Genomic DNA, 26,353 nt, shown 5'->3' with positions numbered 1-26,353 from the left:
ATGGTTAGTGTTTGGCTGTAGCCTTTTATTATCAATCAACTGTGTTAAATCATGACAACAGAAACTACCCAAATGACCCTGATCTAAACTTAACATACCCTGGTGATTTTGGTCTGATAACATGCACACAAGTTTCTGGATTCCCGACAGACCCTTGCATCTTTCATCCAGTGCTGTACTGACATTTCTGGATTTTGAGTCTTGGGCAAAAGCAAAAGAATCTGCTGGAAAAGGTAGTTGAACTGTGTAAAACAGGAAAGGGATATAAAAAGATATCCAAGGAATTGAGAATGCCAATCAGCAGTGCTCAAACTCTAATCAAGAAGTGAAAAAGGAGGGGTTCTGTTGAAACCAAACCACGGTCAGGTCGACCAACTAAAATTTCAGCCACAACTGCCAGAAAAATTGTTCAGGGTGCAAAGAAAAACCCACAAATAACTAAAGGTGAAATACAGAACTCAATGAAAACATGTGGTGTGGCTGTTTCAAGATGCACAATAAGGGGGCACTTGAAGAAAGATGGGCTGCATGGTCGAGTTGTAGGAAGAAAGCCATTACTACGCAAATGCCTCAAAGTATCCCACTAACAATACGCCCAACAGCACAGAGACAAGCCTCAAACCTTCTGGCATAAAGTCATTTGGAGTGATGAGACCAAAATTGAGCTTTTTGGCCACAACCATAAACGCTACATTTGGAGAGGAGTCAACAAGGCCTATGATGAAAAATACACCATTCCTTCTGTGAAACATGGAGGTGGATCGCTGATGATTTGGGAATGTGTGAGCTACAAAGGCACGGAAAATTTGGTCGGAATTGATGGCAAGATGAATGCAGTATGTTATCAAAAATACTGGAGGAAAATTAGCATTCACCAGTCCGGAAGCTGCGCATGGGACGTACTTGGACATTCCAACATGACAATGATCCTAAACACAAGGCCAAGTCGACCTGTTATTATTCTGCTGTAGCCAAAGTGAAGGTTCTGGAGTGGCCATCTCAGTTTCCTGACCTCAATATCATTGAGCCACTTTGGGGAGATCTCAAAATGTGCAGTTCATGCATTACAGTTCAAGAATTAACAGGAACTGGAGGCTTTTTGCCAGGAAGAATGGGCAGCTTTTCCATCTGAGAAGATAAAGAGCCTCATCCACATATACCACAAAAGACTTCAACCTGTCATTGATGTATTAAAGAGGTTGTAAACTCCCCATTTCAACTTTAGCTCAATCCAATCTACATTACTGTAACTAGATCGCTGCATGTGAAACTTACTTGTATCATCTTCCTACAATCTGTACAGAAAAGTTTTACTACGTCACTGGCGCATGTGCAGTTGGTCCTTCAATGCACGGCATGCTATGTGCCTTTTCCTTAACAACAGCACGCCGGGTCTTACAGTTCCTCTGCAAAACGGCATGGCTATGAAGGCTCGCTATACTTTGCTGTACTTCCTCCTTCTTCCTGGTTCTCCCCTTGTGACTGTGAGACGTCACACAGGGGGAGTGAACCAGGGGATCGCACACACATTGTAGTCATATGAGCTAAGAACGCTGGAGCTCGGTTGCCGTAGTAGCGGCTATCGAGAAAGAGGCTTGAATAACACGCGATCGCGCATGCGTGAGATTTAGACAGAGAAAACAAGTAAGGGCGGAAATGACATCACAGGAGAAACCGAAATCATTAGCAAAGATGGCGCAGCTGATTCCCGGGAGAAGATATATTTTATAATTCAACAAAAAGGTATTTGCAAATGGATTTATAATAAGGTTACAATGTGCAATTAATTAAAATACTTTGTTGAACACAAATATTTGAAAAAAGAGAATAATAAAGCTGAGTTTACTTCCTCTTTAAGAACTGGGGTATGTAAAAGGGGGAAATACATGGTATTAAGAACTGGGGTATGTAAACTTTTGATCAGGGTCATTTGGGTAGTTTCTGTTGTCATTATGATTTAAAAAAAGTAAACACAGTTGATTGATAATAGATGGCTTCAGCCAAACACTAACCATGAGGGAAAGAAAAGTTTTTGTGTTATCATTCATATTCTCAGAAAAATGGCCAAGAAATCACAAAATCTGCCAGGGTATGTAAACTTATGAGCACAACTGTATGTGTGTGTGTCTGTGTATATATATATATATATATATATATATATATATATATATATATACCCAAATGTATATACAGTACAAATATACACCCCTCACATTTTTGTAAATATTTTTTTATATCTTTTCATGTGACAACACTGATGAAATGACACTTTGCTACAATGTAAAGTAGTGAGTGTACAGCTTGTATAACAGTGTAGATTTGCTGTCCCCTCAAAATAACTCAACACACAGCCATTAATGTCTAAACCGCTGGCAACAAAAGTGAGTACACCCCTAAGTAAAAATGTCTAAATCTGGCCCAATTAGCCATTTTTTCTCCCCGGTGTCATGTGACTCGTTAGTCTTACACGGTCTCAGGTGTGAATGGGGAGCAGGTGTGTTAAATGTCGTGTTATCACTTTCCATCTCTCATACTGGTCACTGGAAGTTCAACTTGGCCAAAGAACTCTGAGGATCTGAAAAAAAGAATTGTTGCTCTACACTCTACATAAATATAGCCTAGGCTATAGGAAGATTGCCAAGACCCTGAAACTGAGCTGCAGCACAGTGGCCAAGACCATACAACAGTTTAACAGGACAGGTTCCACTCAGAACAGGCCCACCATGGTCGACCAAAGAAATTGAGTGCACGTGCTCAGCGTCCTATCTAGAGGTTGTCTGGGAAATAGACGTACGAGGGCTGCCAGCATTGCTGCAGAGGTTAAAGGGGTGGGAGTCAGCCTGTCAGTGCTCAGACCACATGCCACACACTGCATCAAATTGGTCTGCATGGCTGTCATTCCAGAAGGAAGCCTCTTCTTAAGATGATGCACAAGAAAGCCTGAAAACTGTTTGCTGAGGACAAGAAGACTAAGGACATGGATTACTGGAACTGATGAGACCAAGATACATTTATTTGGTTCAGATGGTGTCAAACGTGTGTGGCAGCAACCAGGTGAGGAGTACAAATACAAGTGTGTCTTGCCTACAATCAAGCATGGTGGTGGGAGTGTCATGGTCTGGGGCTCCATGAGTGCTGTCGGCACTGGGGAGCTACAGTTCATTGGGGCATGATCCCCTCCCTTCAGGGACTGGGCCGCAGGGCAGTATTCCCACATAACGACCCCAAATACACCTCCAAGACGACCACTGCCTTGCTAAAGAAGCTGAGGGTAAAGGTGATGGACTGGCCAAGCATGTCTCCAGACCTAAACCCTATTGAGCATTTGTGGGGCATCCTCAAACAGAAGGTGGAGGAGCACAAGGTCTCTAACATCCACCAGCTCCGTGATGTTGTCATGGAGGAGTGGAAGAGGACTCCAGTGGCAACCTGTGAAGCTCTGATGAACTCCATGCCCCAGAGGGTTGATGGAAAATAATGTTGGCCACACAAAATATTGACACTTTGGGTCCCATTTGCACATTTTCACTTAGGGGTGTACTCACTTTTATTGCAAGCGGTTTCGGCAATAAAGGCTGTGTGTTGTTATTTTGAGGGGAACAGCAAATTTACACTGTTATACAAGCTGTACACTCACTACTTTACATTGTAGCAAAGTGTAATTTCTTCAGTGTTGTCACATGAAGATATAATAAAATATTTGCAAAAATGGAACATGATTAGAAGAACAAGAAGTAAATGTGTTGTTGAAAGCTGTCTATAATCACGCGATCGATGTTAATACTATTGAAATGGTCTATAAATGTTTATCGAGATGGTACATGACACCGGTAAAAGTACAAAAATGTCAACCAGAGAGGTCCCCACGATGTTGGAGAGGCTGAGGTATGATGGGCATGATGGCCTACGTGTGGTGGGACTGCCCTAAGATCCGTGTTTGTCATAAGGTGCAACAATACATTGGGGAAATCGCAGGAGTAGATGTTACCGATGATCCTTGGGAATGTTAATTTCATAAAACTGGTAAATCCAAAAAAAACATTATAAAAGGTACGATCGTTCCAAATCTGTTAAACGCAGCAAAGGGGGCTATCCCAAAAAATGGTTGGAAACAGAAAGCCCTACAATTAGAGATTGGTGTAAAAGAGTACTGTGTATATATATATATATATATATATATATATATATATAATATGGAATATCTGGAAAGCAGAGATGATATAAATGGGTAAAATGGGCGGATTTTAAGAAGACCAGTAAATAAAAGAAATATTTGGGCGGACTAGAGGGTTAGAAGGGGAATAAGAGTAGATGGAGAAGAAAGTGAGGTGGTATAATAGAGCAACAGACAAGTAAAATTGATTGGAAGGGGACGAGGGAGGGAATCTGGGAGGGGGGGTGTGGGTAATTGTCTCAATAGAACTGTTGAAGTGTATTTTTTTTTGAAACTCCAATAAAACTTAAAATTTTGATAAAAAAAAAAAGAAAGGATACATAACACAGAGTGCAGGGGACAGGGTGTGTAATGCATTGTGTTCAAGAATTAGGAGTATGTAACGTACAGAGTGCTGTATCAGTGCTGGGTTTAGGAGTATGTGACACCCAGAACGGGGTCCAGGAGCACATAATGCACAGAATACAGGGGACAGAAGTGTGTAATGCAAGAGTCAGGAGTACAAAACAAAAAGAGTGCAGGATTCAGGGGCATGTAACACACAGTGTAGGGGTAAAGAAAGGGAAAATTACCCCCACAAGCAATACTCTCCCCCACTTTACCCTTTCAGCAAAAAAGGTCCCACTCCCTCTCCTCCAAAAAAAAAACAGCACACTTACCCCCCAGTACAAATCCTTTCTCCCCCACCGAGAACAAATACTCCCATGCAAATCATCCTCCCCCTTCCTGAGCACAAGTCCCCCTCCACCCTCCCCAGTCCCAGCACAATTTCTCCTTCTTCCCTATCCTACCACTTATCCCCACACCCTAGATTTCCCCCTAATAGCACAAATCCTCTCTTCACCCCTCCCCCAATCTCCCTTCCCAACACAACAAATCCCCCCCCCCCCCACATTTCTTCTACCAGCAAAAGTTCTCTACCCCTCAAGCACAAATCCCTCTCCTTCTCCCAGCATAAACCTTTTCCCTCTTCTTAGCACAAATCTTCCACCCCCCCAAATCCGACCTCCCTCTGTGTTCAGCGCTGGTTTCCCATATGGCGTTGAAAATGCATTACACTTGTAATCTACAGCGGGTGTCGGGTGTCAATGTTAACTTCATGACACCCCAAACGCTGGTCGCTGCATGGTGCAGTAATACTATGCAATCCGGTTGCTGTGCGCTTTTTAAAGCAGGGCATGCACTACTTTGGGTGTGGTCTAGCATGATTTCAGCACATTTTAATGAGTGGGCTGAAATTGCACTGCAACCAGGTCACCTGTGAATCGCACAGCGCTTTCCTGTGCGATTAATGGTGTGAACCAGCCCTGTGTCCTGAAACTCACACTTGACTCAACTAACTTTCCTGGCAGGGGGGGCACTAGCTTGGACATCTGGAGCACTTTTACCACATCTCTTGGTGGGGTGCCTAGGGCTGTCCCCTCTGTGGCAGCCAGCATCTCTTTGATGGGGGGTGGGGGGGGGGGAAATGAGGGATATGTGCTAGGGGGTACTTTGGCAGGGGACAAGACTTGTGCTGGGGGAGGGGAGAGGGATTTCATATCCAACCACCCTTGTGTAGCACAAGTCCTCTCCAATCCTAAAGTGCACCCTAGCACCAATCCCCGGACGGTCCCGGTTAATCGGGGACAGTTGAGAGGTATGTTTGTTTCTGGTGAGGAGCAAACGAGTTGTAGATTGACAGCCCGGAGTCTGATGAGGGCGCTGACATCTCTCCCAAGATGGCTGCACCCGTCGTTCATCTCGGGGCATTTGGATGTTTACACAAGGGAGGCTTTTCCAGGTAAATACCATGAATAAAATGTTATCTGCACATATACTCATGAGATTTTTGTTGAAAAGAATATCCTGTAGACAGTCGCTATAACATCCCTCCCTCTCTCTCTTTGTGTTTCAGGACTTATTGCAGATGCAGTATGACGGTGTCGCTGTAATGAAAATTTTTGACAAGGCAAAAGTCAATGTAAATCTTCTGATATTTTTGCTCAATAGGAAATTTTATGGAAAATAAATATACCGACTGGTGATCTAACGGGACAGCTTACCACAAATCGGTCAAACTATTTTTTTGTAATATTTTTTTAATTTAATATATTAATTCAAATCCTATGGTGAACAAAATCTATTTGAAATGAGAGAAATTAATAACCAAAATTTTTAAATCGGTTTGTATTCTGGTGCCTTTAACCCTATCAGTGTCAAAGGAACCCGACTCCTCTGGGCACTGAAGCTTAACCCCTTCCATGCCAAATGGAAGTCGTAGTGAGTTACGGCACAATAGCACCTCAGATACTGCACAGATGAATCTGATTTTGCAATGTGAAATGCAATTTAAACGCTTTTAGTTTTGCTAGATTTCTAAATTCACTGACCAATTAAATACACTATGGAGGAAACTGATCATGTTATCTATTTTTTAATACTGGATTGAATCCTGGAAAAAAAAAAAAAAAGTTGTAAATGTGTTTTGAGTGAAAGAAGTGCTTATTGTCTCTAGTGTTAATATCCATACAGCAGGGCTGATTGAACATTTTCAATACAACCTAACAAAACCATTTTATTTTTTTTTGGCACTGCAGATAAGTGACATTTTGTCAGCCACAGAGGTGAATTTTTTGGGAATTTTGTAATATTTGTTTTTTTTTTCATATAGATAACACATAATTTATAAAGAAATACTTGATGTAATGATCCGTTGCATGAACCTGACTCTAGATTTAATGCACTACTGCCTACATGGGCTTTTTGTATAATGTTCTATGTAGGCCGTACTGAATGGCAGTGAGGTACCATGGTAACGATAGCTGTTTAGGGTTCATAGGTTCTGTCACCCTAGTGCTGTGATATTAAAGGGGGTGAACTTTGCATTGTAGTACATTGTCTCCTCCTCTTGCAATGAAAGAGTTACACACGTTTAGTCTGTGCCTTTTTATATGTCAATTGCTCTGTCTTTGTAATTTTCTTTATTTTTTAATGCAATAAAATTCATGGTTTCAATAAAACAGATTACAGTTCTCCTTTCGAGTAATTTTTAGGTACACTTGCACACAGTTTTTGAAGGACCTCGGCAGGTAGGTTGTGCCAAACATAAATATAAGTCACCGAAACCAGATGGCTTGCACCCGAGGGTCCTTAAGGTTCTTCAGTGTTGTCACATGAAAAGATATAATAAAATATTTACAAAAATGTGAGGGGTGTACTCACTTTTGTGAGATACTGTATCTTGGCTGTGGTCAGAAGATAAAACACATGGCATCTGTAGTACTATGTGTCTATCATAGTGTGATAGTCAACTAGTATGAAGATTTCTCCTGGATCCAGCTGTCTGCACAACGTAGGACATACTTCATAAAAGGTAAGTGATGTGGCTAAAGCAGGACCATGAGTTTCAAATGCACAGGATTCACTGCTATCTCATGGTAGTAGGGAAACCCAAACATCATCCAAATTGGCAACATGTTTGGGTTCCTAGGGACTAGCAAAGAAAGTTGATGTTCCTAAAAGCACTAATAGCTAGCATAATTTTATAGAGGTATAAAAGGGACATAAAGTTTAGAACTTCTTCCATGCAGCACTGCAGTCATTTCTTCCAATCTGGACCAGGTCACTACCTGCATTCCCTCTCAGTTCTGGTGTGGGTTTTCTCCAGGTGTTTTGGTTTTCTCCGTCACTCCAAAGACATGCTGGTAGGTAATTGACTCCTGTCTAATATGCTAGTATGTAGGTGTATGTATGTAAGCTAGGGGCCTTAGATTATAAGCTCCTAGAGGGCATGGATTGATTTGCATGTACAGTATATTAAACGCTGTGTAGATTGAGGTGAACCTGCCCTTAGGAATGTGTGATAAATTAAATATATATAAAAATATAGAAGAAGTGCAACATATAAAGAATTTTATGGTGCTAAAAAATTTATGACAAAAAATATTCGTTAAATTTAGTTAGGCTGCTGCTGATAAAAAGGAATAAATTCCTTCAAAGTGTCTATGTGCAAATGTGTCAGCGCTGCTCTAAAATTGTGCAATAATAAATTACTCTCCACTAAACCGTGCAAATGCAATAATTAAATTAATATGGTTACCATGCTGAATATACAATAACTTAATAGATAATAGTACTGTTAACATAAATAAATATACCATACTCGCTCATTTCCTGGCCATTATCATCCATACAGTGAAGTATGGTGGAGGCAGCTTTAAATATATAGTATAGTCCAAACAGAGTTGCGCTTAAAATATTGAAAAGAAAGTCTAAAGAGTGATAAACCAAAGTCCATTCAATCACAAAGTGCACTGTTCATCACCCAAATGGTGTGTAAGTCTAAGTGAAAAAGCCTCCACCTCATAAATTGTCTGCTTACCAGCTAATATTGACCTCCTGTTACAGAAGGTCTCCCTCACTTGTGGCTTTAAACCCAGCCTGGGCCTCTGTTCAATCAAGGGGACTTAGGTTGAAGAGAATGGTACCTGCCACTCTTGAGGAAACTCAGTCACATATAACCCCAAAAGAGATAAGGCTTCTGTAGCATAAAATATTTTAAACATTTATTTAGTTGCAGTTACAGAATACACTATAAAACACGCATAAATAAAAGCCGGCCGGCTGGCTCTGTGCAACAGCCCATCCTCCTGGGAACTGCAAACGCGGTGATGTCAACATGTCACTCCACCCGGCACATTTCGTCACAATCTGACATCGTCCTGGGGCGCGGGCCTCATCGCTATAAATTCAATAGAGACAACAACCACACCTCGATTTGAGCATTGGGCAGTCGTTCTCATTAAATCCACCATTTTGGATAAGGCAATGCCCATAAAACCCTAAAATAGAAATCTATGTTTTTGTCATAACCCATAAATTCTCAAAAGGCGACAGCCTATTGGTAATTTAGATGGTGCAACAACAAGCAGTAGCGAAAGATGAATGAAAGAGGTCATAATAATATATAGAAATCTCCAAACTAAAGATAGATATAAATGAATCGTACTAAGGTTATCAAAGGGCCCTTTTAATATAGTGATCTTTATAAGAGACTCATGATAAAAATGGGTAACCGGAAATATGGGGCCACCTACTGCCAAAATTATGAGCGGTCCCTACTGGAAAGGACCAAAATTACACTGCGTCCAATCTTGCTGCAATTAATTAACTAATATAGAACATAAAAATAATAAAAAAATAAAAATGGCTGTGTGAAGGTAGTTAGCCTACCATTGGAATACTCCATTAGCCATCTACAAAAAAAAAGCAAAAAACTAAAATTTATAAACTATATAAAACAGCTGAATTCTCCATACGGGGCCAACTGCGACCAAAACCCCAGGCATACCCCATTAGTGAGGACCTTTAAACTGCATTTATATGAATGGATGTCTTAAAACAACCAACTTAGTATGCCATTTAAAAGACCAATACCAAATACCCATAAGCCAATAATATTCCCCACCCTCTCATATGTTGGATAAAAAGGGTAATTATACTCCACCTGGAAATTGTATAAATACAGGTTAATTGAACACCGATTATGACACCCCTGTGTAAAACAAACAGGTATCACTGAAAATTATAAACTATCGACTGATATCAAGACTCAGATCGAGTTTACAAAAAATATATTCAAACAACCAAATTGTCACATGTATACCCCTTGTCAGTAACTGCATTAATATCCACATCCACATTAGGACCATAAGGGACATAAGATCTATTCCTATGTATCCATGACATCTCCATTTTTGAAATCTCTCTACCTAAGGAACGGCCCTTCCAATGAGCACTATACCTATGAATAGCCATAAGCAGTAATGTTGGCGATCAGTGATTTTTAGCGGAACTGCGGCGGACAGATCGGACACCTAACTGACACTTTTGACACTTGGGGACCAGTTACATTAATACAGTGAAAAAATAGGTTGCAGCTCTAAAAACATAAAATTACTGATCATATAGTGCATATGATCAAAAATAATGAACTCAGTCCATAAAACTACAAAAAAAAGTCCATACGGCCGAAACGGCCGCAGAGCAGTATTACATGCCAGAGGTCCTAGCCACCAGTGCTATTGTGGGTTCTGGTGGCTTTTCATGTAAGTGATGTTCTGAAGATTGAACCTTTGTATTTGGCTTTTTCTTGTTTTTAGTTGTTTTTTTAATAAATACTACACTATGGAAAGCATTTTCTCTCTTGCATATCTATTGATATAACTTCCTGCTGGTTGGAGTACTTGAAGGAATTTTTTCCGGTGTCATCATCTCTTCTGATTTGCTTTCTGGCTCAAGACCTGCTGTATAAAATACAAAAACGCATTAGCTGTCCTAATAAGACAGCAACATGGTCTGGTGAGTGCGCATTTCTGTTTTTGGGTGAAGGACCACTGGTGGAGGATTGACTTTATTTACACTGACACTGATTATCCATATGGACTTTTTTTGTAGTTTTATGGACTGAGTTCATTATTTTTGATCATATGCACTATATGTTCACTAGTTTTATGTTTTTAGCGCTGCAACCTATTTTTTCACTTGTTTTTTATGTTTGTATATTCACATTGTTTGCAAGCTGCTGATTAAGTATTTTATTTTAAGGCGCTGACTTCACTTTTATGTTTACATTAATACAGTAATCACTGCTAAATAATATGCACTGTTACTGTATAAATGACACTGGCAGGGAAGGGGTTAATTCAGGGGATGATCAAAGGGGTTAAATGTATGCCTATTTGTGCTTTCTAGCTGTGGGGGAGGGAGGGCTCTGTGACGGGCACAGAGGGCACTGCGTGGGGCGGCCGGCAAGCGGTTAATGACCAGGCAATTTTTTTGAGATTCAGCACTGCGTTATTGTAACTGACAATTGCGCGGTCGTGCGACTATGTACCTAAATAAATTTGATGTTCTTTCTTTCCCACAAATAGAGCTTTCTTTTGGTGGTATTTGATCACCTCTGCGGCTTTTATTTTTTGCTCTATAAATAAAAAAGTAGCGACAATTATGAAACAAAAAAAAAAAACAATATTTTTTACATTTTGCTATGTAACATTCCCAATAAAATAAATTTAAAAATCTAATTTTTTCATCATTTTAGGCCAATTTGTATACTGCTACTTTTTTTGGGTAAAAAAAATCCCAATAAGTGAGTAACGGATCAACCGGCACCCCGACCTAGTACCTCTGTTGACGGATGCTCCTAGTGCTTCCCGAGTGCTCCAAGCACTCCACCAGAAACCATAACCACCTCAGACCCCACGAACCGCCGTAGCTTGGTTAGGTTCTCGCTGTCTCCTACCTACCCTGGACCTACGACAAGGCTCCAGGTTTCCCGTGGGTGAACCTCTCTTTCCCCAGAGAGTGAAGCAGGAACAAGCTCTTACAAGACCTTAGTGATTATCCAAGGGAGTATGAAGAGCATAGCAATTCCTTGTTGCAGGTTTCCCCAGTGAGAGACAGGACTCTAGATTGAGGGTGAAGTAGAACTCTTTATTGAACAAGAAACATACTTTTATACAGTTTTCCCCTACAATGTTACCGCCCAGGTGGACCTTGTGGAGAACAGGACATGACATTCACAATCCAATAGAAACAGGTTTTTACACTCAGTCATTCCCATACAGTGTACACAATCCCTCCCCTCTGGCTGATTACAGTATCATATGCAGATGCAGGAACAGAATTAACCTAAACGAATTATCTAGCCATCTGGACAGAACAATGTGAAGTCATTAACATTTAACAATGGGACAGGCACAGTCCACATTCCATTTCAATACACAAACAATAGAGGAAGTCTGCCAATGACAGTCTGTGTGTCTCTCTCACAGACAAGCACACGGAATACACATTATCTAGGAGTCAGACTTCATGGCAATGGTCTATAACAGTCTGAGTCTCCCAGTGTAAAGTAGGATTAAATGTTCATATGTCTATATGAAGATATTGCTGACAAATATTACTGTCCCATCTGAAGTAATTCAAACCATGAATTATCTGTCTTTCACTCCCAGTGACAGGGAACACCGTCACAAAGTGTATATTGGTTTGCGCAAAAGTTATCGTGTCTAGAATCTAGGGGAAAGATTTATGTCATTTTTGTTTATTTATTACTAGTAATGGTGGAGATGAGCAATTTTTAGCGGGACTGCGGCGGACAGATCGGACACCTAACTGATATTTTCGACACTTTTGGGGGGACCAGTGACATTAGTACAGTAATCAGTGCTATAAATATGCACTGTCACTGTACTGACACTGGCAGGGAAAGGGTTCACACAAGTGCAATCAAAGGGTTAACTGTGTGGCTAGGGGGTGCTTTCTAACTGTGTGGGGGATGGGCTCGCTGCATGAACACAGAGACCTGTGTTTCCTAAATAGGAGGAACACAGGATCCCTGTGTTCATTACTGACAGAACAGCGGTCTGCAATGTTTACAACAGCAGACTGCCGTTCTGTCTCCACAGGGAGCGATCGCTGGTTCCCCAGTGGCAATCGCGGCAACTGGACCCACTGATTGGCTCCCCCCATGGCCAATCGGCATGCACGCACACCCACTAGCGGTCCTGTGAAGCGACGTACAGGTACGCTGCTTTGCGTAACAGAGCCGACCTGCCGTGGTAAGACTACGGCGGCTGGTCGGCAAGTGGTTAAAGCCATACCTCCCAACTTTTTGAGATGGGAACAAGGGGAACCTATTAGCAAAAGTATATGGGCATAGGACACACACCCCCTTAAAGGAGAATTATACAACAAAATGATTAGATAAACCCACAATTTATTTTTTTACAACTACTAATCCTTTATATTGGCTTTTGACATTTACAAATACAGCAATTTAGATGAAAGGTTTGGCACTGGGAAACACTTTGGGAAAGATATACAGTCAGGTCCATAAATATTAGGACATCAACACAATTCTAATATTTTTGGCTCTATACACCACTACAATGGATTTGAAATGACACACACAAGATCTGCTTTAACTGCAGACTTTCAGCTTTAATTTGAGGGTATTTACATCCAAATCAGGTGAACGGTGTAGAAATTACAACAGTTTGTATATGTGCCTCCCACTTTTTAAGAGACCAAAAGTAATGGGACAATTGGCTGCTCAGCTGTTCCTTGGCCAGGTGTGTGTTATTCCCTCATTATCCGATTTACAAGGAGCAGATAAAAGGTCCAGAGTTAATTTCAAGTGTGCTATTTGCATTTGGAATCTGTTGCTGTCAACTCTCAATATGAGATCCAAAGAGCTGTCACTATCAGTGAAGCAAGCCATCATTACAGTAGGCTGAAAAAACAAAACAAACCCATCAGAGAGATAGCAAAAACATTAGGTGTGGCCAAATCAACTTTTTGGAACATTCTTAAAAAGAGAGAACGCACCGGTGAGTTCAGCAACACCAAAAGACCCGGAAGACCACAGAAAACAACTGTGGTGGATGACCGAAGAATTCTTTCCCTGGTGAAGAAAACACCCTTCAACAGTTGGCCAGATCAAGAACACTGTCCAGGAGGTAGGTGTATGTGTGTCAAAGTAAGCAATCAAGAGAAAACTTCAACAGAGTGAATACAGAGGGTTCACCACAAGATGTAAACCATTGGTGAGCCTCAAAAACAGGAAGGCCAGATTAGAGTTTGCCAAACAACATCTAAAAAAGCATTCACAGTTCTGGAACAACATCCTATGGACAGATGAGACCAAGATAAACTTGTACCAGAGTGATGGGAAGAGAAGAGTATGGAGAAGGAAAGGAACTGCTCATGATCCAAAGCATACAACCTCATCAGTGAAGCATGTTGGTGGTAGTGTCATGGCGTGGGCATGTATGGCTGCCAATGGAACTGGTCCTCTTGTATTTATTGATGATGTGACTGCTGACAAAAGCAGCAGGATGAATTATGAAGTGTTTCGGGCAATATTATCTGCTCATATTCAGCCAAATGCTTCAGAACTCATTGGAAGGCGCTTCACAGTGCAGATGGACAATGACCTGAAGCATACTGCGAAAGCAACCAAAGAGTTTTTTTAAGGGAAAGAAGTAGAATGTTATGCAATGGCCAAGTCACTCACCTGACCTGAATCCGATTGAGCATGCATTTCACTTGCTGAAGACAAAACTGAAGGGAAAATGCCCCAAGAACAAGCAGGAACTGAAGACAGTTGCAGTAGAGGACTGGTAGAGCATCACCAGGGATGAAACCCAGCGTCTGGTGATGTCTATGCGTTCCAGACTTCAGGCTGTAATTGACTGCAAAGGATTTGCAACCAAGTATTAAAAAGTGAGTTTGATTTATGATTGTTAATCTGTCCCATTACTTTTGGTCCCTTAAAAAGTGGGAGGCACATATACAAACTGTTGCAATTCCTACACCGTTCACCTGATTTGGATGTAAATACCCTCAAATTAAAGCTGAAAGTCTGCAGTTAAAGCACATCTTGTTTCTTTCATTTCAAATCCATTGTGGTGGTGTATAGAGCCAGAAAGATTAGAATTGTGTCGATGTCCCAATATTTATGAACCTGACTGTATAGTGCATTTTGTATACAAATATATAGATCAGACCAAAATGAGGAGGACAGAGGGATTTTGATCCAAATCAGGGACAGTCCCTCAGGGACATTTGGGAGCCTCATACCCGCCTAGCAACACCTGTCATAAATAATAATACACAAAGACTGAGATAAAGATGATGACAGTGTCTCCAAATATTATCGCAATCACCCTGTGCTTGAGGAAAATAACATAAAACAATATGCCAAATATAGAAGAAATAACTTGACATATAGCTGCTGCTTTAAAATAATCAAATGACAAAAAACATGTGTTTAGTCCTCTAAGTAGTCAGTAAGAAAAGTTCAACACATAAGCAGCGCTGGAAAACCCTATTAAAGAGTCCACATTGGTGAATGAGACAAAGTCCACAGGAGAGTAAATTCCACGGATGAAAAAACAAGGAAAACTTCCACCACACCACGTGTCCCCCTTAGGTATTGCTCACTCACCAGATATCAATGTAAAGAGAGCCTTTAATTATCCTCCTGAAACACCGGATGCTGACCACTCCACGATTTATTGGCACAGACTCTCCCCAATCTGAATACCATATACCAAGCGATCCAACTCCAGAATATCAGCAATGGATACACAAACGAGAGAGGGGCTCATAGGGTAGTATATCAACACAAGTTTATTGTTAAAAGCCCCCCCCTATCCCTCAATTTATGCACTCACAGCAATCAACTGAAAAAACTCTCATAACATTAGGTCAATAGGCTGATCGAGACCTCACCGCTCTGCTCCCGCTGCTCTGTATCTCTGTGTCGATCGCAGACTTCAGCTAACAACCGGCAGGGTGTGGAGGTGCGTCTCATACAGCCGAAGAATAATGATGTTGGGGTGTCCGCGTGCTCACGCCCTCATTATTCTTATGTGTTGAACTTTTCTTACTGACTACTTAGAGAACTAAACACATGTTTTTTGTCACCTGTCATAAATCGTGTTCACACAGAAGTAGTAGCATGTTGCGTTAAAAATTAAGCAGCATGTCAATTTCATGAGGCATCGACACTTGTCAACTGCTTCCATTAATTTCAGTGGTGATGCTCTGTAACTGAACCTTAACCGCACCTGCCGCATTTATGGTGTCTTAGTGAAGCATTTATGAAGTGTTGAACTCAAAACATATATACAAGAATATCTACGCTAATAGATAATACAGGAATTCCACATATAAAAAGTAACCAGCAAAAATGTAATAACAAAATATATGGTATGTAAAAAGTTAAATGCAGCTCTAAAAAAGAATTAATAATAATAATGGCAGTCCATAATGAAGATGGAGGAAAAAGGGAGTGAAGATAAGACCCCGCACTGGCTTCAGTGTGAGTAGAAACACACAACACCACAGTGACACTCCAATCTCCTAACCGGACAAGGGTAAAAGACAGGCAGTAGACAGGATCCCAAGGGTAATATGTTCCAACCACAGATGGACGGCTGTATTCTGGATAGTTCAAACTGAAAACACCACAATCCTTTATCTCCTCCCAGTACTCCAGTAGATAAACTCACATGAACAGTTTCACAAAAAAAAAAGAATGACGCAATGCATAGTGAAGCCCATAATGCACAGGAAAAGCTTTATTAAGATTGTACTCGCAACAATAGTGTAAAAACGAGCAGTGAAATCTCAAATGCTGTGCCTCATAGCGTGCTTGTGTCATCCAGGATCCGCCTAACGCCTTACATCCAATGGGACATCGTCAGAGACCTGCTGGCATCCGGCGATTGTTCGGTACACAGGAAGAAAGGCAATCTACCTATGTAAACAAGTCAGTAAGCAAGGCATGGATCCTGTGTTCCTGCAAAGCGGGGACATGGATCTATGCCTTCCCCTAGTAAAAGCACCTCCCCCACAGCTAGAAAACATTACCTAGGCACACGGTTAGCCCTTTGATCGCCTCTGATGTTAACCCCTTTCCTGACCAGTCTCAGTACAGTGACAATGTATATTTCTCTATCGCTAATTGACAGACGTAGTCCTCGGTGATTCAACACCCTCGGGTTATGCTGCTCTCCACAGGAGTAGGACTAGACAGGAAAGAAAATGCTCTGGCCACACCCTAGGGGCAGTCCCCAAGGGTATATCCTCTCTCTCTCTGCTACAGCAAATCAGTTTTTTTCTGTCTAGTCAGGAGTAAGGACATAGATACCTTGCTGGGATCTTCGGTCCTGGCAGGATTTTTTTCTTAAAAAGATTTTTAGACAGCTTTTTTTCTCCAGTGTTCCTGTGAGATCTTCAAGCAAGAAAGCTGAACTGGGCGACGGGCGGGATGTTGAGATCCAGTGGTCACCCCATTTCAGCCTACGAGCGTGTGCAGGCCATAGCTCCGCGCTGGGTCGGCCGCGAAATAGTCCCACTGGACGGGGACTGGCCCTGCGAGTTAGACGTCTCGCTGAAACGCCAAAGACCATGAGTCACGGCGTCCGTATTGGTCGACAGCCCTCCAACTTCGGTGGAGAGGGGTACTGTCAGGAGTTGGCGCCCGCCTGGTTCTGGTACGGTGAGTAGTATGTTCTCCTATTTCCCCTGACGGGTCCTGTGGTGAACGCGGGCCCCTCTCTGTAATGGTAAGGATGGGTTCCCCTCTATCCTATAACATGGCACAGATCCCCCTATATTGAGTGTGATTTTTGTGTACAAAAAGCCAAAAGGCTTGGTTTGGAAGCTGACAATCTAATTACAAGTATGTTTAAATGATTGTAATCTGTGGCAGTACTAGAATCTTACTGTGATAATAGAAAGTATCCTACCTGTCAGAAGCCACAGGACATGTATGCGGCTTTCCAAGTCATTCCTCCAGCTAAAGCATGCCTCCCGACGGCCACGCGGTCCGCCAGGGTTCGGTACCGCCGGTCAAGCTGATCTCCATGAGAGAAAGATTTTGCGATGCCGAGATACTCTGCAGTCACGCCGCTATTCGGTAACAGACCGCCGTAGATCGCACGAGGCCGCCATTTTGGCGTAGCCTCGTGTCTTCAGCATGGGGGCGGCCATGTTTGAGGTGACCCAAACACCTCGTGGATCTAGGGGAGGCGCCGGAAGGCGTGCAGAGGGGCGGAGCCGCCTCCTTTCTTCCCGGGCAGCCAGCCAAGAGACTTCCTGTTTGTTTGAGACAGTGCTGAGACAAGTTGCAGTGAACTCTGAGCATCAAGTGGTGAGCCTGGGGGTCTATCTCTCTCTCTCTCGCTCGCTCGATAGGGATCCCTAGCAGGTAACACTGAGGGGCTTTGTGGCGCTGGGGGTCTGAAAAAAAAAAAAAAAATTATTTATTTTTGGATTGAATTTTCCGGGTATTTACTGGAATTATCATGGACCCTGCCACACAAGTACCCCCACCTGTTTCCCTTGAGGGGGCCACGGGATCCGCCGGTGCACAGAGTATGGATGCATTTACAGCAGTTTTGGAGTCTATGTTGGCTCGGGTGGAGGCGGCCTGTCAGGAACGGGGGTCAAGAAAGCGACCCCCGCCTACCCCTATATCATCTGACACTTCAGACTCAGAGTCTGAGATGGTCATTGCAGCTGCAGGTCCCTCTGCAAGGGCTGTTGTCTCAGGTAAAGTTCCTTCAGACAGTGAGGAGGACGTTCATACTTCCGCCATAATTCGGGAAGAAGCATTGGTGAACGCACTAGTTGTGGCGGTTCGGGGAAACCTTAAGACTTGAGGTTTCACCGGCAGAGGCAACTGAAACAGAGATTCCCTTTGGTACTAACAAACCCACCAAAACGGTAAAGGTTTTTCCTGTACCCAAGTGTTTTGGTAATAAAATTAAAGAAGAATGGGAGCATTCTAAGCGTACCTTTACTATTTCCAAACGTATTGCTAGACGCTATCCGTTTGAGGAATCCCTCATTAAGAAATGGACAGTACCACCAGTGGTAGACCCACCTATTTCCAGACTGAATAAAGCCACGGTTATTCCAGTAGAGGACACTTCGTCCTTTAAGGATCCGGTGGATCGGAAGGTGGAAGCGGAGTCCCGCACTATTTTTTCCCTGATAGGGTCAGCATTTAGACCAGTAATTGTCATTGGTCTGGTTTCCCAGACACTTACGGAATGGGCGAGATTGGTGCGCCAGGACCTGAAGGGGAAAGATATCCCCCAGGGAACATCTGAATTGATGGAACAGATTATACAAGGGCTACAGTTTGTCTGTGATGCAGCCTTGGATGCTACCCCCCTATTAGGGCATGCATCTATGTCAGCGGTAATACTCAGACGTGTGCTGTGGTTAAAATGCTGGTCAGCGGACCTAGGTTCCAAAAAGACCTTGACGAATCTCCCCTTTCAGGGGAATCGCCTATTTGGGGCCACCCTAGATGAGATCATTAAGGACGCCACTGGGGGCAAGAGCACTTTCTGGCCACAGGCTGCTAAAGCTAAGGGACCTCGTAACAAGCGAGGACCTTTCTTTACCGCCCATAAAGGGTTCGTACGCCCGGCTGGAACAAGCAGGAAAGGCAAGGCTCCTCCAGGAGGGTTCAAGAAGGGCTGGTCGGACAAACAAAAGACCGACTCAGCCAAACCCGAAGCAAAGGATTACACAGCCTGAAGGTGCGCCCCCACCCGGTTTGAGGGTGGGGGGACGTCTTCACCGGTATTCAGGGCATTAGATCGAGCATCGATCACTGCTACCGGTGCGATTCTTCCCTTCCAACATTTAAGTACTACAGGGAGCGGCAGTTACCGTTCCCTGAACAGATCTTTTCCTTTACCTTTTCCAAAGATTAGTCTCAGTTCCCCACAAGAATCGGATCCGGTTGAACAGACAGACCAAGAAGCCTTTAGCCAGGTGACTTCGGTCCCAGAGGTTCAACCAGGAGAGATCACCGTTCCTGATAGGAATCAGGTGTCTGATAAATGTGTGGGAACAGAGAACGAGCAGACTTTGTCGGATGGTCGGGGCCAGATAGCTCTAGGGCCGCCTGGTTCAGATCCAGTCAGCGCCAGTGGTCCTAGAAATTCTAGGCTGGCCTCGTCAAGCCGGTCTGGCTGGCTTGGACATACTAGTCGCGGACGTTCCTTGGGAACTTCGTCTCAGGGAGTGTCTGCGGTCTCAAGGACCAATCTTCCATCATGCTTTACAGTCGCTGGTTTTAATGGCCTGGCCATTGAGACCCAGGTACTGAAGGACAGAGGGTTGTCAACTTCAGTTATTCCTACCCTTATTAAAGCAAGGAAAGCGACTTCCAGCAAGGTCTATTATCGCACATGGAAGACTTATATTGCGTGGTGCGAATCTTTAGGGATTCCTCCACGTACCTATTCGGTGACCCGAATATTGGCCTTTCTGCAGAAAGGGGTTGAGCAGAAACTAGCCTTGAGCACCATCAAAGGTCAAGTTTCAGCATTAGCAATCTTCTTTCAGAAACCTTTAGCTACCAAGTCCTTGGTGCGGAATTTCATCCAGGGGGTGCGGCACCTGGCTCCACCAGTCTGCGCGCCCTTACCGCCCTGGGATCTTAATTTGGTTTTGTCGGTTCTACTTTGAAAACATCAGGGAGATTCCCTTGCTTACTTTATCCCAGAAGGTGGCCTTCTTGGTGGCTATCACTTCTGCACGCAGGGTGTCAGAACTGGCTGCATCATGCCAGTCCCCATACTTAGTTAATCATAGGGATAAGGTAGTGCTTCATCCTAAGCCATCCTTTCTTCCAAAGGTGGTTTCAGATTTTCATCTGAATGAAGATATCGTACTACCTTCCTTGTGTCCTCAGCCCAAGCATCATCGGGAACATGTGTTGCAGTCCTTGGATGTGGTTCGGGCAATCAGGGTATACCTGAAGGCTACGGAATCGTTCCGTAAGACGGATTCACTTTTTGTGATCCCGGATGGCCCCAGAAAGGGGTTGCCTGCATCTGCCGCGACTATCTCCAAATGGATTAGACAGACGGTGGTACAGGCTTATGCTATTAAGGGTCGGAGTCCTCCGTTCCCTGTTAGGGGGCACTCCACTCGAGCGCTCAGTACTTCCTGGGCCTTCCGCCATCAGGCGTCAGTGGTCCAGGTATGTAAGGCGGCCACCTGGTCGTCGGTACATACCTTTACAAAATTTTATAAGATTGATGTGATGGCATCGACGGATGCCTCATTTGGCCGCAAGGTTTTGCAGGCCGCAATTTGAGGAGACCGGTGGTCTACCTCGAGGGTTTTTTTCTGTTGAAAAATTTCTGTTGAGTCTCATCACTGAGGATGAGCATTGTAAACTTCTAGTTGGCACCGGTTGGGCCTTCTAGATTGGATTTGATTTCCAATTTCCCACCCCTCATTTGTGGTACTGCTTTGGGACTTCCCGAGGGTGTTGAATCACCGAGGACTACGTCTGTCAATGAGCGATAGAGAAAAATTGATTTTTGTAAAATCTTACCATAAAATCCTTTTCTCTTAGCTCATTGACAGACGTAGTACCCGCCCCTCTGTTTTGGAGTTGGGTTGGGTTAAATTCTCTAGACACTGCTTTGTGACATAACTGATTTGCTGTAGCAGAGAGAGAGAGGATATACCCTTGGGGACTGCCCCTAGGGTGTGGCCAGAGCATTTTCTTTCCTGTCTAGTCCTACTCCTGTGGAGAGCAGCATAACCCGAGGGTGTTGAATCACCGAGGACTACGTCTGTCAATGAGCTAAGAGAAAAGTATTTTACGGTAAGATTTTACAAAAATCCATTTTTTTAGTACTGATCACTGTATTAGGGTCACTGGTCCCCAAGAAAGTGTAAAAAATGTTATTTGTCTTCTGCAATATTGCAATCCCACAATAAGTCACTGATCACCATTATTAGTAAAAAAATAAAAATTCCATAAATATATCCCATAGTTTGTAGATACTATGAATATACACAAACCAATCGCTTATTGGTTTTTTTTTTTCACCAAAAATATGTAGCAAAATACCTATTGGCCTAAATTGATGAAGAAATTAGATTTTTTACATTTCTATATTGAGTGTTATATAGCAGAAAGCAAAAAAATATATATATACTGTATATTTTTTTTCAAAGTTGTTTGTCTTTTCTTGTTTATAGCGCAATAAAATAAAATGATCAAATACCACCAAAGGAAAGCAGTATTTGTGGGGGAAAAAAGGACAAAATTTTATTTGGGTACAGTGTCGCACGACCTTGCAATTGTCAGTGGAAGTTACGTTTAAAAAGTTAAGTTAACGCAGTTAAAAATGGCCTGGTCAGAAGGGGGGTAAATCTTCCAGGGCTAAAGTGGTTAACTGCAGTCTGCTCACATTGGTAATAAAAACATGCTTACCATTCTGAAGCTTCCCTCCAACCACTTTGCATATTATTTTATGTAAACTGTGATTCTGTATTTACCAAATATGCTGCAGAAATCTCCCTCTACTGAGTCTGGTTGCAGCCATTTTAACTGTGGGCAGCTGAAGCCATTGCCTGTTCACTGCCTGGATTTACACACACACGTGAGTACACCCCTCACATTTTTGTAAATATTTTATTATCTTTTTATGTAACAACACTGAAGAAATTACATTTAGTGAATGTACAGCTTGTATAACAGTGTAAATTTGCTGTCCCATCAAAATAACTCAACACACAGCCATTAATGTCTAAACCGCTGGCAACAAAAGTGAGTACACCCCCCAGGTGTCATGTGACTCTTTAGTGTTACAAGGTCTCAGGTGTGAAAGGGGAGCAGGTGTGTTAAATTTGGTGTTATCGCTCTCACCCTCTCATACTGGTCAGTGGAAGTTCAACATGGCACCTCATGGCAAAGAACTCTCTGAGGATCTAAAAAAAGGATTGTTGCTCTACATAAAGATGGCCTAGGCTATGAAGATTGCCAAGATGCTGAAACTGAGCTGCAGCCAAGACCATACAGCGGTTTAACAGGACAGACTCCACTCAGAACAGGCCTCGCCATGGTTGACCAAAGCAGTTGAGTGCACGTGCTCAGCGTCATATCCAGAGGTTGTCGTTGGGAAATAGATGTAGGAGTGCTGCCAGCATTGCTGCAGAGGTTGAAGGGGTGGAGGGGTCAGCCTATCAGTGCTCAGACCATATGCCGCACACTGCATCAAATTGGTCTGCATGGCTGTCGTCCTAGAAGGAAGCTTCTTCTAAAGATGATGCACAAGAAAGCCCGCAAACAGTTTTCTGAAGACAAGCAGACTAAGGTCATGGATTACTGGAACCATGTCCTGTGGTCTGATGAAACCAAGATAAACTTATTTGATTCAGATGGTGTCAAGCGTGTGTGGCGGCAACCAGGTGAGGAGTACAGAGACAAGTGTGTTTTGCCTACAGTCAAGCATAGTGGTGGAAGTGTAATGGTCTGGGGCTGCATGAGTGCTGTTGGCACTGGGGAGCTACAGTTCATTAAAGGAACCTTGAATCCCAACATGTACTGTGACATACTGAAGCAGAGCATCAGAACATGATCCCCTCCCTTTGGGGACTGGGCCGCAGGGCAGTATTCCAACATAACAACCCCAAACACACCTCCAAGACTACCACTGCCTTGCTAAAGAAGCTGAGAGTAAAGGTGATGGACTGGCCAAGCATGTCTCCAATAGAGATAAAAAATTCAGCGCTATGATCAAATGCATGGGTAAGCAGCTGTACACCAGAATTGGTCAAACCTAACAAAGCCTATAGCATACAATAAAAGAAAATATAGTGCAGCTCTAAAACATATATGGTGCATAAAATCATTAAGAATGTATTAAAATGCACATAAAACAGATAGTCCGTAAAGTCCTTAAAAATGACTGATTTCCAATGTGAGAAAGGGAAATTAATACACCACCACTGCAACCGTGATTCCTCCACCACAGAAAATACAGCCTCTCACCTCCTGTATTTGACCACTAGGGGTCACAACACTTTGCAGCAGTAATGAAGACAGCCAGAAGATCTAAGTATCCACAGATTTCAAAAGATCTCAAAGGACTCTTATATAGAAATCCGTAAAAATAGATGAAAAAGATCTAATGCTCTCTGTTTTATAAGGACATTTATCGAAGTAATCAGAAAAACATAACACTCACAATTATAGCACTGTCACAGTGCTGTAATGCAGACATGTGTGCGGGCATGTATTCCCATCGTTTAATCCTAACCAGTTCAGTATTCACTTTCACCCTCTTCCTGCCCAGGCCAATTTTTAGCTTTCAGTGCTGTCACACTTTGAATGACAATTGCACAGTCATGCAACACCGTACCCAAACTAGATTTTTATCATTTGTTTACACAAACAGAGCTTTCCTTTGGTGGTATTTTATCCCCACTGGGTTTTTTTTTTTATTTTTTTTAAGATTTTTTTCAACACACTGTGACCAGAGCAATGTAATGTTACTATATTAAAATTGTACTGCTCTGTGGAAGTGATCAGGATTTTTTATTTTTTTTATGCATTATGTTCGCTGTTAGCAATGTATTGCATTACTATAAGCAAGCATTTTAGTGAATGAAACTGATTAATTCAGTCTGTTTTGTTGTGATTAGCTGTGATTGGTCAAAGCTAATCACATGGTTCAGATGTGCTGTGATTGGCCCTTTCTGTACCATATGATTAAATTGACCAATCACAGCTAGCAACACATTTCTGCCCATTGGATGGCTTAAAAGGAAGCCATCCATTGTGTACAGCTGTAATGTGACTTACTGTGATTCGTCACGGGGGTCACATGGTACCAGCAGTGAGTTGGTTCTCTGATCGGTCATCAGCTGTGTCCCTTGGACATGGCCGATGACATATGGCGCCACTACGCAGCCGAACCCGGGTGTGATGGCGCATCCTGACAGGACGTCATATGACATCCATTTAGAATGGGAAAGCATCCGACTGGCCGTCATTCGTCTATAGGCCGGGCAAGAAGAGGTTAAGTATATTTTAAACCAATATTTAGTTAAAGAGTTCCACCCAAAAGTAGAACTTCGGCTCATCTGCTTCCTCCCCCCTCCAGTGACACATTTGGCACCTTTCAGGGGCAACGGGTACCTGTTTTTGACAGGTACCCTTCCCCATTTCTGGGAGACAGACACACAACGCCAGCCCTCGGAAGTTCAGCCCCCTCCTCCTTCCCCTGCCGCCGGGACAATTAGAATGTGCAGCGCGCATGTGCAGTAGGGAACCGGATGTGAAGCCGAAAGGCTTCACTGCCAGTTTCCCTTAGAACAAATTGCGGCAGCCAATCTGTAAATCGGCTGAGGTGCTGATATTGCGGGCTCCCTGGACAGGTAAGTGTCTATATATAAAAAGTTAGCAGCTACAGGATTTGAAGCTGCTGACTTTTAATTTTTTTTCCCCAGCTGGAACACCCCTTTTTAAGCCTGCATCAGGCTTTTATTGTGGTCTGTATCTCCACTGTGTACATTCACCCTCTTTATTTGTCCTTGTGACCATCGGCAGAGAATGGTGGGATATTCTTCTATTGGGGACACAACAAAGCAAAACATTTTGATTTTACAAACACTTAAAAAAAAAAAAAAATGTTCCAAGCTCTTCCAACATATAGCCGAATCTGTGATAAGTTGACCTTTATATTGTTTTCTTCTTTTTCTTTGTGTTGCTGATGTCCACCACCATGTCTTCAAACATAGATTTGATCTTGGCCGGGGGTGGAGGGGGGTGTGGCTCTGGGGGGGTGGGCCCTGTTCGGGGCTGGTGCTGGCGGTGGTCGCTCCTGGACCAAACATGAGGGATCCGGGGGACGGCTGTCGCTGGGTACGGGCTGGGCGGGGCTCTCTCCCTCCTCCCATCGGCACTCAGAGTTTGAATATCACCAAGCTGTGCTATGTTATTATAATGCATATATTGTGAACATCGCGTGTTATATTTGTTTTTTGTTCTATTTAAAACTCAATAAAAACTTATTGGAATTAAAAAAAAAAAAAAAAAATGGAATAAAGAAAGAAAAAACAAAATATTGTGTGTGAAATTTCCCAGCAACAGATTTCCATCTTCATGCCTTGTCAGTATTCTGATACCCCAACCACATTTCTTTCATAGGAATAAAGATGATAAAAACACTGGAAATTCGCTGCTAAATGCTTTATTTTAAAGTTGATCTTTCACTTTTATCCAAATTAAAATTTTAAAAGTTCACAATATCTCTATGGAAAATACTAAAAATAACTATAGGCAAAATTTTCTTATTTTTAAGTAAAATTCCAATGTCAAGTGATTGAGCGCTTATATAGAGAATTTAGGAATTGCGTGCACGAAGACCGGCTTTTCCAGCAATGAAAGGCTCTTAGTGGTTGTTGGTGTTCCCATATTTGGTGCGGAAGTCTTGTTCATACAAACAGAAGTTACTGTATATATTCTATGTAGATTCTCACCAAGTACACACTTCACATTCACTGACCGGCAGTATGTCTTGCCTGCAGATTGTATAACACTTACACTATTTATATTCTCATGTACATATAGATAGATGACTGTGGCTCTCGTTTGGTATATTTGTTCCCATGGAAGAAATCCAAGATTCCAATGCCTTTGGAAGAGACAGAAGAAAAAGTCTAAATTGATGTAGTGAATAATAGAAAAATCACATAAAACAGCCAAAGCATTACAGGAGGGCAACATAACTCTCCCTTCATCAGGTTTAATATAATGTCAGAGTTTAGAGCAGGATTAAACCCCAAAGC

At 42.6% G+C, this 26,353-nt stretch overlaps 1 protein-coding gene across 2 annotated transcripts in view; it reads left to right on the top strand.

The window, feature by feature from the left end:
* The window catches only part of LOC309561249 (ras GTPase-activating-like protein IQGAP2), a 506,552-nt gene extending 499,376 nt beyond the window's left edge, over positions 1–7,176 (top strand). For both annotated transcript variants that reach the window (XM_082265047.1, XM_082265046.1), the window contains one exon: positions 6,072–7,176. In XM_082265047.1, coding sequence (XP_082121173.1) covers positions 6,072–6,185 — 114 coding nt within the window. In that variant the 3' untranslated portion in view covers positions 6,186–7,176. The remainder of the gene's footprint in view (positions 1–6,071) is intronic.
* The last annotated feature ends 19,177 nt before the right edge of the window (positions 7,177–26,353 follow it).

The sequence above is a fragment of the Pelophylax lessonae genome (genome assembly GCF_965119305.1).
Source record: "Pelophylax lessonae genome assembly, chromosome: 1".
NCBI lineage: Eukaryota > Metazoa > Chordata > Amphibia > Anura > Ranidae > Pelophylax > Pelophylax lessonae.
The sequence above is the reverse complement of the archived record's forward strand: the minus strand, read 5'-3'. Positions and strand labels throughout refer to the sequence as shown.